The sequence below is a fragment of the Brachycentrus maculatus genome, unplaced genomic scaffold (assembly GCF_059751285.1).
Source record: "Brachycentrus maculatus isolate JH-2025_06_01 unplaced genomic scaffold, ASM5975128v1 h1tg000196l, whole genome shotgun sequence".
Classification (NCBI taxonomy): domain Eukaryota; kingdom Metazoa; phylum Arthropoda; class Insecta; order Trichoptera; family Brachycentridae; genus Brachycentrus; species Brachycentrus maculatus.
In genome coordinates this window covers 2,258,935-2,278,679 of record NW_028280947.1, presented here as the reverse complement: position 1 = coordinate 2,278,679, position 19,745 = coordinate 2,258,935, and the positions used below count along the sequence as shown (strand labels likewise).

Genomic DNA, 19,745 nt, shown 5'->3' with positions numbered 1-19,745 from the left:
CCGCTTCACCGCAGGGGTAAGCAGAGAGAATGGAACGTCTCACCAATATGTCTTTGTAAACAATCTTCGCCTCTTTCAGATTCATGTATCTCCCCATACATAACTGCTGGATGTAGGTCTATCACAAACATTTCTTCATGCATACCCGTCGATTATTCCAAATCCTGACCTGACCACTTTCAAGTTTTTAAAATACTTTGTAATGGCAAGCTTTCCTCGGTCTTCCTCTGCTTCCATTACTAACCATATTCGCCTCATAAGTTTGTTTTACTATTATTTCTTCACTTATCCCATTCACATGCTCAACACATCTCAAAACACTTTCCTTAATTATAATGCGCATTATAATTAAGGAACATTCGAACATCTATCATACAAGATTTTGTCTCACATTTGACTGAGAGAACGCATTTCGATTGCATTCATCCTTCTTTTGCAACATGCATGGTTGCATGCTTCACTTCCATACATGAAATAAATTTAGATTCACACTGAATTTCTTGTGAAATTTCACATTCAATATTTAAGTTACAGTAAATAATGAATATCCAAAATGATTAATTTACTAATATGTTTTTATTCTTAAACTTTAAAAACAATAATTATTTCTTCTTAGAATACAATAAATACAAACCAAACAATATAAAAATGATGACAAAATATTTTTATATTAATTCTCCATTATCACACTATATTCACATTGACAAATGAAGAGGTTTTCAGAAACCTACAGTCTGATCGATACACGTATAGCCACAATTGATGAAACCCTTTCAAACTCACAAGAAAAATATTATTTCAACGTATTGTTTACAATTTGTATCAATACAGAATAAAATAAAATAATGTATGATTTTCGTGAGTTACATATGATCACTTTTGAATGTCGGAAGAATTCGTTGTGTCTTTTACAATAACCAATCTTTTGGCAGGATCGTCGTCCAACCCTAATTCAGCTCTCGTAAATACCCATTTATCTTCAACTTTGTCGGCCCAGAAATAATACGTGCCATTTGCATTCGGTCCTTTTATTGGTATTTGAAATCTGGCAGTCCGTCCATCGCAGTAGTTGATTTCGCTGTTAAACTTAAAAGCCTTTTCTTTGATAGGTTCGCCGAGAACATGCACAGCACCGGGATGGGTACGAAGATTCTTCATAGCAGATTTATACAAATCACTAGTGTACACCTGACTCCTCAATTTATCCTTTAGGATGAAACCGGTGGTAGCAACTATAAAACCACCGACTCCGGCTATTTTAACCAGTGTTTCTGTTCTAACCATTTCAACTTATATGTATTTTTTAAACTTACTGTAAATAAAACACTTTATTTATTTTTAAATACAGAGTTAACAATTTCCCAAACAATAAATTATTGAGGTTATGTAACGCAACGATCTGTCAACACTTGACGTTTAATTTAACCATAGATTATCGTACGCGCATATATAGTATCTAGCTACCAAAAATAATATTAGGCAGCTATTTAGTTTTTATTTAAAAACATTCGGATTTTGACACTTGTGACAAACTTCACGTTCATCTGTTCTTTTTTAATTTGTCTTTGGTTTACGCGGTACGTGTTCTTGTGATTTGTTGTTAAAATCCTGAATTATTTGTACAATTTCAGCTCATCCATTTATTTTTTTCATGGATAATTGTTAAATAAACTATTTTACGTCATTGTGGATACCTATTTTTTGATTTTAACATGTTTTTATTGCTCTCCAGTTTTCATAATACATGGTGCCGTTTGAAGTTTCTTACACGTTTGTGATGATAACCTTTTTATTTTCAGTGTGTCATTAAATATGGGACGTGTAATTCGCGCCCAGCGTAAAGGTGCGGGCTCTGTCTTCGTAGCCCACACAAAGAAAAGGAAGGGAGCTCCCAAGCTCCGCTCTCTGGATTTCTCCGAGAGACATGGATACATCAAGGGAGTCGTGAAGGTAAGCGATTTCTACCGCACATAACCTCATACTATTTCACTTAAATACACCCTTTAACGCATATCCCAGAATTTCGCTTGTGCAAGCTCCAAAATCAATCCGTCAACAGTATAACCTAACCTCAATTTCAGTTCGTAAATTCATTACTTGTGCAATTATTGCCAGAACCTGGAATTTGCGCATTTATTCACATTTACGATATAAATTACCCATGAAATTGCACCCTTAAATCTAGTAGCAAGTTATCAAGCAAGGAGAAGAGGCACATGCCTCGGACCTCAAATTTACCTTATTTAAATTGTTTTCTTTTTTTTTTATCGATTTTGATAATCCGGAAATTAATAATTAAAAATTATAAATGTTCAGATAATGCAAATAAATAAACGTTTTTATTTATAACAATCTACAAAACACCCAATCCGTTTTTTTTTTAAATCTCAATATTCTGTGGCTTCATTATTTATGAAATAAATAAATTGTTATTAATTGGTTGAAAAAGGGTTTAAAAAATGGATATTAAATTTACATATTTCTTTACATAAATGTAATTTGTCTTTGGGCGATATAAGATCGCATGGAAAGAATGATGACAGAAAAGAATCGATAACATTTTTGTATTATAGTGACATCTATCTGCTACTCAGCAAAGCAAACATGACAAGAAACTAGAAGTTTAGGACATGTTTTTTTTTTGATGTTGAACGTAACCAAAATACACAAAAATGTACATACTGCCGCAACATAAGGTTTCTGAAACACACAAATAAGTGCACGCCGTAATACATATTGATGAAAACAAAATATGGATGGAATGTTACGCCACCTTCTGTAGGGATAGGCAGAAAGGATTGAATAACCTTTTCGAATATTGTTGCGATTCCTGAATTGCAAAATATTACTGTCACGGTGATATGGCACATATCGCTCACTCCTTTCAAGAATGTCATAAATCAAAAAACTTGATTATTTAGGAGAACATTTTTAAAGTTTAAAAATATAATACAATGTATTAAAAATAAATATCAAGCCACTTATTGAATTTTTTACTGTGCAACAGATCTTTTTAGGTAAAACCTGAAGGTTTTGTCTCCATTTGAAAAATATATCTAGTATAGTTAAAAACATAATTAAACGATACCTTTTCTTCAAAATGCAAAAACAACATTTTCTACCATGTAGCGGGTAAATATTAAGTTAAACATATGCCTCTTTTGCTGGGATATAGTACATTTTCTGGGCATTCCGAAAACATGCACAACTGAAAATTGACAATTTTTGATTTATGACGTTCTTGAAAGTAGTGTGCGATATGTCTTAGGATAGATGGACGAAAACAGTGCTTGAATGGAGGCCTAGAACGGGACGCAGAAGCGTGGGTAGTCCTCAGACAAGATGGTCCGATGACATTAGGAAAGTGGCGGGCCTGCACTGGAAGAGAGCCCAAGACAAAACTGGTAACATAAATCAAGCTAGGACACAACGCCGAACCCTCTTCTAGTGGAACGGAAGGCCTGCTGATGACAGTCAACATTCCGCAGTCCGCTTCTTCTGAGGAGAGCAACGTGGTTTCCTCCCAGCAATGAGCAAATGCTGACAAGTTCCTGACTGGCCCACACTAGATTATCCCTCCTGTTACCAACACAAATTTAAAAAAAAACATTTATTTAGCTAGAAGAAACAAAAATCCACTTAATGATCTTTAAACCTTGTACATAATAAGAAAGGTAAATAATAAATGCACCGTCCGCCTCCGTATTGTAATGGTCAGCACGCTCAGCTACCGTACTGGAGGTTACCGGTACCGGGTTCGATTCCCAGGGGGGTCAAATAAATATAAGTAATTTTTTTCACTCTTATATGTATTCAATATTACCTTGGACTGGTACCAAAAGCGCAGGGCTGATCACCTTTCCTTCATGTGTTAACGATCAAGATAACACTGCATTTATATGATGCAGTGCCCTATGCACCATCGGGTGCGGATAAGGGTTTGAATGAATGAAATAATAAATACAATTCCCATCTTTAAAAAAAAAGTCCAAGGAGGCCTTTGTCCAATACTGGACACAAGAAAAATATGATTACTGTTACGAATATTAGAATAATTAAATCTAAATTTGCAGGATATCATCCACGACCCCGGTAGGGGCGCTCCCCTGGCCGTGGTGCACTTCCGCGACCCCTACAAGTTCAAGGTGCGCAAGGAGCTCTTCATCGCCCCCGAGGGAATGTACACTGGACAGTTCCTGTACTGCGGAAAGAAGGCCACCCTCCAGATCGGTGAGTAGCGAGACTCGTGTATACTCCACACTTACTCCATCATCCAAGATACATAAATAAGATTCGCATTGGTTGTAATAGGGCAGGCATGGGGAACCTGCCTGTTTTGCCTGCCTGAACTTTTTGTAAATATGCATTTTTGAAAGAAAAAAATTAACTGCATTAATTTACTTTAATTACATCACAATATAAATGGTTAAAACCATTTATATTGTGATGTAATTAAAGTATTTAGTTTATAGGAGGGGTATCAAAGTTTCCTTTACTGCGGCCTCATGTTGAATTAGATAAGTGAATGTGGCCTATTGAAATAGAAAGGTTCCCCATGCCTGTAATAGGGTATGGGGTGGCATTTGTTTATTTGACTTGTAAAAAAGTCGTGGTATTTATTGTTTCGGCATTCACTTTGTGGTGAGACATGATAAAAATATGAATAAAACTTGTTCTTCACTATTTGAGTACTCAAGTGGTAAAAAACAAGTGTTGAAAAACAAACTTGATCAAGTATTTCGAATACTTGAAAGTGATCTCAGATCAGGAGTCAGAATAATCTGCGGGTATGTATAAGGAGATGCAATATCCCACCAACGAAGTTCTAGTGATCAAGTTTTCTAAATTGGTTCTTATATATAGAACTTCCAAGAATTTGAGTAGTGTGGTTGTCAATAATTTGTAGAATTGGTGAATGTTACACATGTGTAAAGTGATTACTTAAACCAGCCTATGACGGTCGTCAGCCCCGTAAATCCCCAGACTTCCATATTCTTCTTCATCTTTGATGAGATGTCAAAAAACTATAAAGATTTTGTTTGGTGTTTGCAGGTAACGTGATGCCCGTGGGCACCATGCCCGAGGGCACCATCGTGTGCAACCTGGAGGAGAAGACGGGCGACCGCGGTCGGCTGGCGCGCGCGTCGGGCAACTACGCCACCGTCATCGCGCACAACCCCGACACCAAGAAGACGCGCATCAAGCTGCCCTCCGGTGCCAAGAAGGTCATGCCCTCCAACAACCGCGCCATGGTGGGCGTCGTGGCTGGCGGCGGCCGTGTGGACAAGCCCGTGCTCAAGGCCGGTCGCGCCTACCACAAGTACAAGGTCAAGAGGAACTGCTGGCCTAAGGTCAGGGGTGTCACCATGAACCCCGTGGAGCATCCCCACGGTGGTGGTAACCACCAGCACATCGGTGAGTCACACACAACTCCAACCCTAATTATACTCGGACAGTTTGCTATACTAATATCACATAATAAATAATATAATAAAACCCTTATCCGCACCCCAATGGTGCATAGGGCACTGCGTCATATAAACGGAGTTTTATCTTGATCGTTTACGCATGAAGGAAAGGTGATCAGCCCTCCGCTTCAGGTGCCAGTCCAGGGTAATTTTGAATAAAAATAACATTGAAAAAATCACTTTATTTATTTTACCCCCCCTGGGAATCGAACCCGGGACCTACAGAACGGTAGCGGAGCGTGCTGACCATTACACTATGGAAGCGGACAAATTAACTATGCATACTAATCACATGTAACCGGAAACCAAATTCCCATCTGCACAATTTTTTTTTGCCCTCTGCGCTGTATCAAAAGTAAGCAAATAACGCCTATAAGCGTCTCCCGCTCTCTACCAACAGTATGTAAAAGATGCTTTTACATAGTGTTTCCCACAAACAATGTGTTGACGTGTTATAGGTGTTTGGGAGAGGCATGCAGAGATCCATCAACTGGTATATACGTAGCGACTGTTGATATTAATTTTTGGATCGTATGTCATTCTACCACAATACTAATCACATGTACTACTGCACTTTAGTGGCTGTCTGGCAGTAGTAAAGTGTTACGTAGCCACAAAAGTACATAGTCAACAGATGAGATCACTTGAGAGTAATTGTCCTTGTCTTGAGCAGATCTAAACAGCGCCTCGACAGTCCTGATCCCCGTCCAATGTTGTATATTCCGGAGCCAGGAGATCTGTCTTCTGCCCACACCTCGTCGACCCTCTATTTTGCCTTTTATGATTAGGTGCAATAGCTCGTGCTTCTCTTCTCTTAGCACATGCCCCAGATAGGACTCCTTCCGGACCTTGATATCAGTCAGCAACTGTCTCCCCGCTCTTGCTCTTTGGAGCACATTTAAATTGCCGACCATATCAGTCTATGGAATGCGTAGCATTCTACAATGTAGCCACATTTTGAATGGCTTTAATCAGTTCATAGTGCCGATTTTGAGGGTCTACCGCAGTCGTACCTAGAGAAATTTAAATCATTCCGCAATTATGTAGCATAGTTTAATTTCACATTTAATTTCTACTTCTAATTTTTATTTTTCTTACTTCATTACTTTTAATTGTTATCACCCTTTTTTTACAACCAAATTTCTATTCTGTATATATGTGTTTAACCAGCACCTTTATTGTTTCTGTAAGCTTGTTGTGTTCTCATCTAATTGATGAAAAACATTCAAACAATTTGTATTGCGCTGTATTTCATTTATTGTAATATGTTTTTCATTGTTTGTGAACCATAAATAAATAATTATTTTTCTTCTCAGGTAAGGCTTCCACCGTCAAGAGGGGAACCTCCGCCGGTCGCAAGATCGGTCTCATCGCTGCGCGCAGAACTGGACGTATTCGCGGAGGAAAGGGAGACGCCGTCAAGGACGAATAGACAGAGAAACACAGCGCCATTGCGGCCAACCGCTGACCTCTTCATACACACTCTCCTTGTACTGCTTCGTGTGGGCTGAAGCCAGCGGATGGTTGTATGTTTATATAAGAAAAAATAATAAAAAAATTACTCAAAATATTCTTGGTTTTATTTTTTATTTACTGTCAACCATTTTCAAAACTATGTTTCACGTATTATACTAACATGTACTTATTACTCATAACCCTTACTCGCACCCAGTGGTGCATAGGGCACTGAATTGAATTGACGCAGTGTTATCGTGATCATTACTTACATGAAGGTAAGGTGATCACTCTTGCGCTTCAGGAACCAGTCCAGGATAATATTAAATAAATATTTCAGTACAAAATCACTAATTTTTATTTTCACCCCCCCCCCCCGGGAATCGAAACCGGGACATCCAGCACGGTAGCTAAACACGCTGTCCATTACACCACGGAGGCAGACATACTAACATGTAGGTGCATAGAATAAAACTAATGATATTTATATAATAAAAAAAAACTTGTTTATTTTTACAAATAAATTGAGTTTATTTAACCTGCTAACAGGGGAGTTCACTTTTTAATTACGTAACATACAACGGGCGCTAACTCTTTCACTAGGACGTGTCAGTACGTCACGCCCGGAGGTCGTAATTTCATATATATTTTATTTATGCTTAAAATAAATCAAGACTATGAAATTTTTTTTTTTCATTTATTTGTATATAAATCACAAAATTAAAAACAAATATAAAAGAATTCATGTCAGGATGTGTATGGATGACTAATGACTAATTACTTATATGTTTTGAATATTGAAAGCATTAACTTCATGGAATATATATATATTATTTTGAGAAATAATAAGACTTTGTTTTTTGATCCACTCACATTTTTATTAACCAACTAGTTTCGGCAACAACCTGTTGCCCTCTCCAGGGTTTTTTCAGTCATAAATTAAACCCTGAAGAGGGCGACAGGTTGTTGCCGAAACTAGTTGGTTAATAAAAATGTGAGTGGATCAAAAAACAAAGTCTTTTTATTTCTCAAAATAATATAATTACATACTTGTATTATTGGAAAATATAGGTCCCGCCCGTTCTAGGGCGCAACATATATTTCAAGGACGTATTCATATGTCCTACCCGTACCCGATATTGTTTACGTTTGACGTATTTATACGTCCCGCCCGGTTAACAGGTTAAATATGTTAAAACAAATGAAATGTCTTTATGGAGCGACACTTTTATAACATTTATGGATTAATTGGAACATTTCTAAGGTGAAGATGAAGAGCAGATCAGCTTCAAACTTCTACATAGGATTTCCACCAGCCATCAGACTTTTGACATTCTTGGCAAAGATCCTGAAATATAAAATTACTAATAAAATATATTTATCTTAAAAATAATACCGTAGAACGGGGCTACTTGAACTTTCATGTGTTACTTGAGCCCAGTACAAAAAAGAGATTTAAATCTGTACTTGGTCTACAATAATGAACGTTTCGACATGATTCATTGTTTCCCTGACAGGGGACACTTATTGTCACGATACGTTCATTATTGTAGACCAAATACATATATAAATCTCTTTTTTGTACTGGGCTCAAGTAACACATCAAAGTTCATTAGCCCCGTTCTACGGTACTGAATGTGTATGTATAGTAAAAAATAAGTGAATGAGGTTAAAAGGAGAAGCACATTAAGCGAGCAGCATTTACTTATTAGTCATTTAATTGGTGATTTTTTTTATAACGTTGCACACATTTAGTTAAATAAAAAACTGACGGATATTTTCGTAGTATAGAAGATAAAACAATGTCAATAGTGTTTTTAAATTATCAAACACATTTTACTTTTAAATTATGGTTTTCCTACCATTATTTCATTTCATTCAAACCCTCATCCGCACTCGATGGAGCGTAGAGCGTTGCATAATATAGAAGCAGTGTTATCTCAATCTTTAAATACACAAAAAGGAAAGATGATCAGCCTTCCGCTTCAAGTACCAGTCTAGGGCCAATTCAATAAATATTAGAATGGAAAATCACTAATATTTATTTTACCCTCTTGCGAATCGAACCCGGGAGCCGGGACCTCCAGCATGGTAGCCTAACGTGCTAACCACTGCACTACGGAGGCGGTCATAGTGACCCCAAAAGCTCTGGTAACCAAAGGGTTAACATGCAAATTGGTTGCGGAGATTTCGTTGGGGGGATATGACACTTACGGAGAGGTGATGGGGTCGCCGGGCCGGTAGAAGGGGCAGCAGAGGGCGTCGGCGTAGAAGGAGTGCAGACGCCGCAGCAGGGAGCGGACCTCCGCGTCTCGGGCGCCCCCCTCCCCCACCACGGCTATGAGCTTCACTTTAGTGTTGGTGACGTATCCGTAGCTGGAAAAGAGTTTCTTCTTTATACTCAATAAAAATATACTTATTCATTGTAACTGCAGACAGTTGGTAGAATTCCATATTGAATTGTTGGGTAATATATCCAAAATAAAACAAGGTTTTTGTTGGATTAAATTCTACATTTATTTATGTATATATCTTAATACGTGACGCGTTTCCTCTTAGGACATTATCAAACACTCTGTCGAGTGTACAAGCTATTGCACTTATTCATAAAAGGGAAAATATAAGGTGGGTAGAAGGCAGATCTGCTCCCCGAATATACAAGATTGGATGGGGATCATAATAGTTGTGGAAGTCCTCACCAAAACGTTACATTTCCATTATAAATTATTTTAAGTAATCGGTAAGTACCTTGCAAAATTGTTACATTTTGGTGCGATTTAATGATTTCATATTGTAAATTAATGTTTTACTTAGTAATTACCACTATTTCCTAAAATCTACTGTGACCCGTGTTTCGATGCATTCCGCATCATTTTCAAACACCGTATGTGAAACTAATTCTAAATTTTAAAGTCGCAGTTTAATTTATACATGCCACTATTGTCTAATATATTTCCAGGATAACTTTGTGTTTTAAAAATTTTGGTGATTTATTTTTAGTGTAAGTTCGACTGTGGAAGTAAAAATGGATAGATTTTACCACAAAGTGACTGCCGAATCAATTAATGAAATGATTTCATATTGGTTTAACACAGGATTGGTCACGTTTTGTCACAACTTTAATTAAGATTGCGATAGAATACAGTAAACAGAACAGATTTGCATTTAAAGGATTTTTGTGCAATATTGGAAATGTAACTTTTTGGTGGGGTGATAGCACCTCCAAAGTTGTGCTATTTAGAGCTGCACAAGGTAGGGACACATACTTTCAAATGATAGTCAAAGTCGGGGAGATTCGACATGGCACATGAAGAAGGAGAATATAATGAAAACGAACATATTGTGGGCTTCCGTCGAGTAGAGAAGTCCCAGGTAAAGGTCGCGCTGGTCCGGGGCCCGGCCGCTTGACAGTTTTTCTTCTGCCACGTCCAGCGCCGTGTGGACCCTCCACTGCATCTCGGCCTCCGCCTCGCTGCACGCCACGTACAAGGGCCAGTTCTGAACCACAGACAACTATTTAAGCATCATCTTATTACCTGTATTCCATAAATATGTTGACAGCTTAACCCTCTCCTATATTAACCTAGTTCCTATTCCGATCCATGGTGTAATGGTTAGCGTGTTTAGCTACCGAGCTAGAGGCCTCAGATTTGATTCCCAGGGGGAGGGGGGTGAAAATAAATATGAATAATTTCACACTCTAATATTAATTTAATATTACCCTGGACTGGCCGCTGAAGCGCAAGAGTAATCACCTTGTCTTCTAGTAATTAAAGATCAAGATAACACTTCTATACGATGCAGTGCCCTATGCACCATTGGGTGCGGATAAAGGTTAAATAATAATAATAATAAAAACATTAACCAGTTCCATGACTAGCCCTCGCGTGACTCGGGCAAGGAGTTTGTATTGCATTTGACGAGTCCGAGCACTGTTCGGGTAAATCGTATTCCGACTCGTCACTCCTGCTTTGCCCGAGTCAAATATTGACCCATTTGTTACCCAGATACACTCAGACCTCGCTTTGTGTCGTAACTGAATTAAGACTCATTTTTGCTGTGCGTTGTTCTTTTTTCGAACTGAGGAGAATCATTTTTGAATTTTCTAAAAGGTAATTTCCTAAAAAACTAACTAATTAACCATCACGCCGCTTCTCCGCAGGGGTAGGCAGAGAGAATTGAACGCCACCCCACTCTGTCTTTGCAAACATTCTTTGCCTCTTCTACATTCATGCATCTCCTCATACATACCCGACGATTATTACGACTGCTGACCCGGCCGCTTTCAAGTATTTGACATACCTGATTGTGCCAAGTTTTTGGTGATTTCCCGTTTTGTAAATTTAAATTTTGATTAAATTTTGGGAAATCTTTTGGAACTATCTAAGACACAAAGTGAGGTCTTAGTGTACTGATTTTTTTTGGTTTTTTATGCAACTTGTCAATCATATTTTGTGGCGACATTTCGATCACCATTACAGGGATCATCTTCAGGGCACTATGAAGCTGATATTATGTGACGTACAAAGTGAAATATGAATAATAATAATAATATAATAAAACCCTTATCCGCACCCCAATGGTGCATAGGGCACTGCGTCATATAAACGCAGTGTTATCTTGATCGTTTACACATGAAGGAAAGGTGATCAGCCCTCCGCTTCAAGTACCAGTCTAGGTTAATATTGAATAAATATGACAGTGAAAAAATCACTTATGTTTATTTTACCCCCCTCGGGAATCGAACCCGGGACCTCCAGAACGGTAGCCGAACGTGCTGACCATTACACTACGGAGGCGGACAAAAAAGGCGGAAATATGAATGTCAGTATAAATAATATAATGTATAATAACGAATGAATACAGACCTGAATGATGGAAGTTTAACTTCTGAAACATGTAGTCTATAATAAAACTCAAGTGGTAAAAAACGAAGTGTTTTCTTTAATCATTGTAACATGTCTTACCACAAAGTTAATGCCGAAACAATAAATAAAATATCTAAAAGAGTTCGTTATAACCGAATTGCGCTGTATTTGCGGGTGAATCGATAGAGTACGGAAATAATTGCATGACTACACAGCGCCAATAATAATTCGGTCATCAGCTTACCGAGAAGCGTATATGATTCCAATCAACTATCGTTCGGATCATCTTCCCACCTCATGGTCATCCACTCGCCACAGCAGCTAGGGAGACCATACATCACTGATGACATCAAGACTAATGTACAAATAAGTTTAAACTTAAGCTGAATTGGCGCCGTGGCGTAGTTGGGTAGACGCTCGACCGCGAAACTGGCGTCGCGGGTTCGATTCCCGCCAATTATAAAATAAATTTAAGAAAGATTGATTTTCAATTGGTCTGGGTGTTTGTGGTGTATTTTTCACATCTACCTTCCCTACCCTTACTTTCCTACCTGCAGACAAGCCTCTTAACATAGAGGCTTTGCGGATTATTCCTTAAAATAAATAAAAATAATAAATAAATGACTTAGACAATATTTGATTGCTTGGATTCAATTTGAAAGCTAAAATACTTTAAATAAGTACCTCAATATTTCAATGACATTTCATAATTTCGGGCAATCTTTTTCAAAACTAGTCACTTTCATAGTGAAATTTTGTCAAGAACCGACAGTTTTTATGAAACACTCTTGAAATAAAAATACTTATTTACTTATGAAACTTAAATGACATATTAAACACGGATTACTACATATAACGAAATAATTATGTTCGTTATAACATAATTATGTTTTATTTTCAAGAGTATGTATTTCTGACAAAATACATAAAATAATCTGAAGAATTATAAAAAAAAGAGAATTATACCTCCTTTCCAATTACCGCGACACAGACAGCCATGATAATTATAACGTGTATTTTTTTTAAACTAGTGTAATATATTATAATGGATTGAATACATTAAGTTATTGATAAATATAAAATTAATACATTCTGAAGTTCCACATAGCCCTTATTATTATTGAAATGTCACAAACGTCAAAATAAAATTTTAATTATTGCCATTAAAAAAAATTCAATACTTTTAGCTATTTATAAAAGTAGCGAAATTTAGTTGTCCTACCTAAATAATATTTATCTTTCTGATCATCCAAAAATTACTCGTGATCCGAAGGGGGGTACTAATAGACCCCAGTTCATATTAGTATGGAAATAGTATACGGCTCGCAGCAAGTACCAAATCACCGCCAACTGAGTCACAGTGATATCACGTCCGTCCCAAGGGGATTGAGTGCGGGTAGCGGGACACTAGAATAGCGGGACACTAGATCAAACGAAAGCCGAATAGTTTAGTTGTATCACTCTTTCGTTATAGTAGTATTACATTTATTACAGTGAAAGAAATAACATGTAGCTTGCAGACAAAAAATAACGTGCTGGTACATAAGTACGTAAATCTCGCGGCATCGACTGATTGTGCTTTTTATCAAAAACACAAAAATTCTATTGATTTTGTTTTTCGCATTGGGTAAAGGTTATTTTTCACTTTTAGCCAATGCATACTTAGCGGATATCGTTCAAACAGAAAATATCCCAATTTGAACGGGTGATCGTCTTTATGATCTCTTTTAGTAGTTGAACGTAAACAATTTATAGAAAATGAAATGCAGAATTACAGTTTAACCAACATTCAGATATTAATTGTTTTGACATCGCGAATGTCAGATTTTCAAAGAATTTGCATTATTTAAAAATTAAAATAATTTTTATGTAATTATTGCATTGCGTTTTCTTTCTCAGTTCTACAACCGGCTGTTGAATTATTTTTCTTCTCCATGATTTTGAAATACTAAATATAAATTTATTCGTAATTAGAAGTTCACGCTCGCCTGAAGGATTATGAATATTTCCTTGAAACAAATCTGCTTATAGAGGTTCGTTTACTTTTCAATATCTATTAATAATTGTTTACCTGGTAATTTTTCAATGGTTGGGTTTACTAACATATTCACAACAAACGGGAAAATAAATGATAAAATATGTAGATGATTCTAGAGAATTCTTCAGAGATTAATAAAATAAAAAGAATCCTGTAATAGAAAAAAGTTACCAGTAGGTGCTATCGTCACCAAAAAAGATCGTTAACTCTGACGTATTTAGTTGGCAACCTATTTATATAAATAATAATAATAATAAAACCCTTATCCGCACCCCAATGGTGCATAGGGCACTGCTTCATATGAACACAGTGTTATCTTGATCGTTTACACACGAAGGAAAGGTGATCAGCCCTCCGCTTCAGGTATCAGTCCAGGGTAATAATGAATAAATATTACAGTGAAAAAATCACTTATATTTATTTGACCCCCCTGGGAATCGAACCCGGGACCTCCAGAACGGTAGCCGAGCGTGCTGACCATTACACTACAGAGGCGGACAAAAGGCGGACATTTATATAAATAATGATTGGTATTTAGAAAACCTTATATAAATACGAACATATAAATTTATATTATCCACTGACACTTCGTGATGGAATTGCATTTTTAATTTATTATTAGATTAAAACCAATATTTTTAGCTTTTCCACTTTTTTATTTGACCAGCGACCGGGTTTCGTCGTTACCGACATCATCAGACTGGTGATGTCGGTAACGACGAAACCAGTCTGATGATGTCGGTAACGACGAAACCCGGTCGCTGGTCAAATAAAAAAGTGGAAAAGCTAAAAATATTGGTTTTAATCTAATAATAAATTACGAACATATAATATCTGTAAAAAACTGCGATGCATGCTAGTTGTCACTACATTATTTACATGTGTTCCCCACAGATTGGGTGTCTAATAATAAATTACGAACATATAATATCTGTAAAAAACTGCGATGCATGCTAGTTGTCACTACATTATTTACATGTGTTCCCCACAGATTGGGTGTCCGTCGTAAATTTTACGAATGTCCCGTAATCTAGGGTTAAGTATGCAGGGTATCCAATTCAAAAAGTATACTTTTTTGACATCCCAAAAAAGATATGGAATAATAATAATAATAAAATTGGATAACTTATATAGTGCCATTTTCGTAAAAAAATACCTCAAGGGCGCTTCACGGTGAATGAATTGGGGAAAATATTATGGTGGAAATGATTTAGCAAACAAATGTGTTTTTAGTCTTTTTCTAAAGATCATCTCACTCTCACTATTTCTAACCATTGGTGGAAGAGCATTCCACGCCGTCGGTCCTGCAACAGCAAAGGCACGCTCGCCAAATTTAGTGCGTTGGTTGCGAGCTGGTAAGATAACTTTGCCCATTGCAGATGTTGTAGCCGATCGAAGCGTGAGACGTCTATCAACCAATTCATATGGAATAAACAGCTAGGAAATCTGGGTATTTACTTCCATATTCTTCTTCATCTATGTTAAGATGTCAAAAATGTAAATATAAATCCTGAGTGAAATAAGGAAGGAATGCAAAGCTGAGATAAGCATTATCGATAAAATTAAGAAAGGTGTGTTGAGATGGTTTGGACATGTAGAACGAATGAGTGAGGAAAGAACGGTAAAACAAATTTATGAGGCGAATGTTAGTGGGAAAAGAAGCAGAGGAAGACCGAGAAAAACATGGCACGATCAGGTATGCCAAATACTTGAAAGTGGTCAGGTTAGGAGTCGTAACAATCGGCGGGTATGTATGAGGAGATGCATGAACGTGGAAGAGGCGAAGAATGTTTGCAAGGACAGAGTGGTGTGGCGCTCTATTCTCTCTGCCGTGATGGTTAGTTAGTTAGTTAGTTTTTTAATCCTGAGTGATGAAAACCCAGATTTGTGAACAAGTATTTGGACACAAATAGGTCGTAAGACCTCAAAAAAGATGGTCTGACGACTTAGCCGCTGTGGGGGGTAGAAATTGGCTGTAAGCAGCAACATACCAAAAAAGGAAGGATACGGAAGAGGCCTATATTCGGAGTGGAGAACAGAAGGCTAAAGAAGAAGAAGAATTTGGATGCACTCAAAATGTTGTGACTAATAATATCATAGTTGTGCAGGAGAAAGTGACCAACTAACAAAATGTAAAATGTTCAGGAGGGCCATGCAGTTAGTCATTTTTAACAAGTCAATATATTATACTTCATATTATTTTTTGACATTTCATCAAAGATGAAGAAGAATATGGAAGTCTGGGCATTTACGGGGCTGACGACCGTCATATTTATTTGGACACACTCAAAATGTTGTAAATATTATACTTCCATGTTGAAAATCGGTTTGGGATTTTTTCAGGGTAATATTAAGCTAGTAAGATATGAAATAGTCAATGATCACGTTTTTGTAAAAAATGCACTTGGTCACTTTCTCCTGTATGACTACGATATATCTATTATTATTATAATACCACTATTGTGGCTATCTTTTCAGGAAGACCAGTGCTATGAATGCCGTCGAATACGAAACAGACGACGAGGGAGATCCGAGGATAGTCAAATCCACGGAGAGCGAATGCCCTTCCTACGTGCGCTTCACCAACGTCAGCCGCAGGCCCGTGGACATCTACTGGATCAACTACACGGGCAAGCCGGAGAAATACAAGCAGCTGCTGCCCACGCAGTTCCTCGACGTCAACACCTTCACCAGCCACCCGTGGATCTTCAAGGACTCCATGACGCAAGAGAGATTTGTGATTAATAACTGCCGCGTCTTCCGGGGTCCTCCTGATAGGGTACCCGTTCCCCATCCAGCTAACTTCGCCATGAGGTCTAGATTCAACATTGTCGCGAGGAAGAATTGCAATATAACGGCACCTCTGAGGGATCTCAAGTCCAACGCAATGCTGGCCATTGTGGAGCTGCTGAGGGATGAGAGTCAGGTGAACCATTTAGAGCTACCGAGGACCCTAGAGTTGGAGCTGAAGCAGGCCATCGTGTCGCACAGAGCTCGGTGACGTTTAATGCTGGAACAGACGGGAAGAGACAACGTTAGAAGCTCCAGATGACTTTATATATTCCAAATGAATATATCGGACAATTTTGTCATCTGAGTTCTGGCAGTCTGCCTTTTTTCGAGTCTTTTCAGTGCCTTCTATAATGAATACAAGCTGTGGCCTAGATTTAGCAACTTCACGTCAGTTGTAAACTATATACTATTTTTTTAATTTATATTTCATCATACAAATAATTAACACAAATTACAATAACACGCCTTCACTGAGTTTTCCCGTGCTGAAGGCACATTTTAAAATACATTATAAACAATATGAAAGAAAATTGTTTATACCATGTCATCTCATATGACATGGCCGAATGACACAATCTATTTCAGATCTACCCACTTTCATTATCCATTTATGAATAGCTCTTTTATTCAAATACACATATTGATTTGAAATAAATTGACTTTCAGTGATAATCTGTGGATTTATTTGCAAAGTTACTGTATAATTTAGACTTCACAATCTTAATTTAAAATCAATTTTAATAAAATACCTATCTGATTTTGCAAACCAATAATTAAAAATAAGTTTTATCATGTTTTATGGATGGCAATCACCACATATTTTCATTAACAATATTAATAAACTTTTGCTTTGTCTCTGACATTGTGAAAAAAATTAAAAAATTAACTCCTTAGATATGATTTAGGTCACAAAAACTCACTCACTGATAGGTTAACTAACTCGTGCAATATTATGCCGGAGAAGACTCAGTATAATGTAATATTGAATTATTTTCTAATATAAAATTTTATTTGCCCTCAAGTCAAAATTTTAAAAATAGTATTGAATTTTTTGCAAATATAACTTTTTTCTTCTATGTAAAAAATTATATCAAGTTCTCAAACAATATTTTACTTGAAAAATAGAAGCAAATGGATTAAGAATGAAGATGCTAAACCTATTTTACAGCATGGCGTGTATTTATATTCTAGGAGGCACTGGTCTGTTCCAGTGAGATAATTTTAATAATAATGGCAGAAATTTTATATCTGCACTTCGTTATTAAGCTAATTTTATTAAAAATAATCATTTGTTATTATGATAATTGTGGATTATGGATGTGAAAATATATTTGATTTATTCTGAAAGTTTTGAATGTGAATGAAACTAAGAACAGGAGTTTCTGCTTTAAAAAAAAGTGAGAGAAATGAGTTATAATTTTCAATTATTGGTCGTTTTTTCAAAATTCTTAATTCATTTACGAAAATTAAATATGCCTCAGGAGTTATTATTCTTCTTGCATAAAAAATCAATACATCTTCAATAAAGACATCATTAACCTTCCCCTCCCGGTGATATATATTTATTACAACTCGACTTTTCAAATGAGAATATCAATACAAAATATGATACATACAGACTCAGAATGTTTGTATTCCTTCGTAATATAAGTATGAATTACATGAAAGTATTACAATATAATATTTTATTGTAATACTTTCATGTAATTCATACTTATGTAATAATTACATGAAAGTATTACAATATAATAAAGTATTACAATACAATATTTTGTCCGCCTCCGTAGTGCAATGGTCAGCACTCTCGGCTACCGTTCTGGAGGTCCCGGGTTCGATTCCCAAGGGGGGTAAAATAAATATAAGTGATTTTTTCACTGTAATATTTATTTAATTAATATTATTACCCTGGATTGGTACCTGAAGCGGAGGGCTGATCACCTTTCCTTCATGTGTAAACGATCAAGATAATACTGCGTTTATATGACGCAGTGCCCTATGCATCATTGGCGTGCGGATAAGGGTTTTATTTATTTTTATTTATATTACAATAAAAAGCTATTCATTTGCAACGGAAATAAATAATTTGTGAAAAAATCAGGGATAAAATCAGTAATACAAAAAAGTTGCGTGTTTTGTGTATACGCGCATGTCCTAAAGTGTTTACTGCGCCAGTAGTGCGCAGTAAACACTTTACGACATGCCCGTACATAAATCGTCTTACGTGGCGGTCATGTCGCTACGCCAGCTATTGCGGCTACTTGCAATGTATTTGTTTCTCATTTTCAGACACATACCAGATCTAACATTACAAAATTGTTACAATTCAACTTCAATTATACACACACACACACACAAACACACACACACACACACACACACACACACACACACACACACACACATTTTTAATTGGCCATAGTTTGGTTAATTAATGTTGTATAATATATTGTTTTGGCTGTAAAAATCCCAAATAAAATAAAATTAAAAAATTAAAAAATTTAATTATGGTCAATAAAGCAACATTTAGGAATATTGACATTTTTCCTGATTTCAAATAACATTTTCATATGGTGTACAAAATACATATCATCTATGCACGCAGGAGTTTTTTAGCACCGTAAGGGAAAGATTAATGAAGTCTTGATTTACAACATTTTGAGTGTGTCCAAATACTGGACACAAAATCTGGAGTTATTTTACAGGAGTTATTTTCATATTATTTTTTGACATCTCATCAAAGATGAAGAAGAATATAAGAGTTTCTGCTTAATAAAGAGCTTCTTTACATCTCACCAATAGATGTCTCTAGTGAGGTTCTAGTGATTCAAGAACAAGTTTTCTAAATTGGTTCATATATATAGAACTTCCAAGAATTTTAGTAGTGTGGTTGTCAATAATGGGTAGAATTGGTGAATGTTACACGTGTGTAAAGTGATCACTTAAACCAGCCTATGACGGTCGTCAGCCCCGTAAATGCCCAGACTTCCATATTCTTCTTCATCTTTGATGAGATGTCAAAAAATAATAAGTCTTGATTTAATGCAATCGAAAATTACTATGTAATTTTGGCAACAGATGTCAGGCAAATTGAGTCAGATACTAATATTAGGGTATATCACTCTT

The 19,745-nt window shown here is 36.5% G+C and overlaps 4 protein-coding genes across 8 annotated transcripts; 2 read left to right on the top strand and 2 right to left on the bottom strand.

The window, feature by feature from the left end:
* Positions 1–741: 741 nt before the first annotated feature.
* Positions 742–1,420, bottom strand: LOC148307637 (cytochrome c oxidase assembly factor 1 homolog). Its single transcript, XM_088263178.1, has one exon. The coding sequence runs from the start codon at positions 1,282–1,284 to the stop codon at positions 874–876; it is 411 nt and encodes a 136-aa protein (XP_088119304.1). The 5' UTR covers positions 1,285–1,420; the 3' UTR covers positions 742–873.
* A 129-nt stretch (positions 1,421–1,549) lies between these two features.
* On the top strand, positions 1,550–7,036 carry RpL8 (ribosomal protein L8). 3 transcript variants are annotated; one of them, XM_088263172.1, is made up of 5 exons: positions 1,550–1,577; positions 1,800–1,950; positions 4,074–4,230; positions 5,053–5,415; positions 6,785–7,036. In XM_088263172.1, exons 2-5 carry the CDS (start codon positions 1,813–1,815, stop codon positions 6,898–6,900), a joined length of 774 nt encoding a protein of 257 aa, XP_088119298.1. In that variant the 5' UTR covers positions 1,550–1,577; positions 1,800–1,812; the 3' UTR covers positions 6,901–7,036. The 3 variants fall into 3 exon arrangements, with proteins under 3 accessions (XP_088119298.1, XP_088119300.1, XP_088119299.1); XM_088263174.1 differs by having other exon boundaries at positions 1,550–1,619; XM_088263173.1 differs by having other exon boundaries at positions 1,550–1,686.
* Positions 7,037–8,043: 1,007 nt separating this feature from the next.
* On the bottom strand, positions 8,044–12,930 carry LOC148307635 (trafficking protein particle complex subunit 2-like protein). Of its 2 annotated transcripts, none has more exons than XM_088263177.1 (4): positions 12,758–12,930; positions 10,261–10,421; positions 9,138–9,299; positions 8,044–8,271 (listed from the first exon to the last, which is right to left on the bottom strand). In XM_088263177.1, exons 1-4 carry the CDS (start codon positions 12,788–12,790, stop codon positions 8,220–8,222), a joined length of 408 nt encoding a protein of 135 aa, XP_088119303.1. In that variant the 5' UTR covers positions 12,791–12,930; the 3' UTR covers positions 8,044–8,219. The 2 variants fall into 2 exon arrangements, with proteins under 2 accessions (XP_088119303.1, XP_088119302.1); XM_088263176.1 differs by lacking the exon at positions 12,758–12,930 and adding an exon at positions 12,036–12,092 and having other exon boundaries at positions 8,076–8,271.
* Positions 12,931–13,582: 652 nt separating this feature from the next.
* Vhl (von Hippel-Lindau protein) lies at positions 13,583–18,173 on the top strand. 2 transcript variants are annotated; one of them, XR_015837818.1, is made up of 3 exons: positions 13,583–13,824; positions 16,308–17,287; positions 17,593–18,173. XR_015837818.1 is itself a non-coding variant. In XM_088263175.1 (2 exons), the coding sequence occupies exon 2, from the start codon at positions 16,321–16,323 to the stop codon at positions 16,828–16,830; it is 510 nt and encodes a 169-aa protein (XP_088119301.1). In that variant the 5' UTR covers positions 13,677–13,824; positions 16,308–16,320; the 3' UTR covers positions 16,831–18,130. The 2 variants fall into 2 exon arrangements, 1 of the variants encoding a protein (XP_088119301.1); XM_088263175.1 differs by having other exon boundaries at positions 13,677–13,824; positions 16,308–18,130.
* The last annotated feature ends 1,572 nt before the right edge of the window (positions 18,174–19,745 follow it).

Excerpts from the sequence above, each read along its gene's own strand:
- LOC148307637 (XM_088263178.1), bottom strand. The coding sequence starts at position 1,284 with ATGGTTAGAACAGAAACACTGGTTAAAATAGCCGGAGTCGGTGGTTTT.
- RpL8 (XM_088263172.1), top strand. The coding sequence starts at position 1,813 with ATGGGACGTGTAATTCGCGCCCAGCGTAAAGGTGCGGGCTCTGTCTTC. Across the intron at positions 1,951-4,073 it reads ACATCAAGGGAGTCGTGAAG|GATATCATCCACGACCCCGG; the intron begins GTAAGCGATTTC and ends CTAAATTTGCAG. Across the intron at positions 4,231-5,052 it reads GAAGGCCACCCTCCAGATCG|GTAACGTGATGCCCGTGGGC; the intron begins GTGAGTAGCGAG and ends TGGTGTTTGCAG.
- LOC148307635 (XM_088263176.1), bottom strand. The coding sequence starts at position 12,077 with ATGATCCGAACGATAGTTGATTGGAATCATATACGCTTCTCG. Across the intron at positions 10,422-12,035 it reads GGAATCATATACGCTTCTCG|AACTGGCCCTTGTACGTGGC; the intron begins GTAAGCTGATGA and ends TCTGTGGTTCAG. Across the intron at positions 9,300-10,260 it reads TCGACGGAAGCCCACAATAT|CTACGGATACGTCACCAACA; the intron begins GTTCGTTTTCAT and ends ACTCTTTTCCAG.
- Vhl (XM_088263175.1), top strand. The coding sequence starts at position 16,321 with ATGAATGCCGTCGAATACGAAACAGACGACGAGGGAGATCCGAGGATA.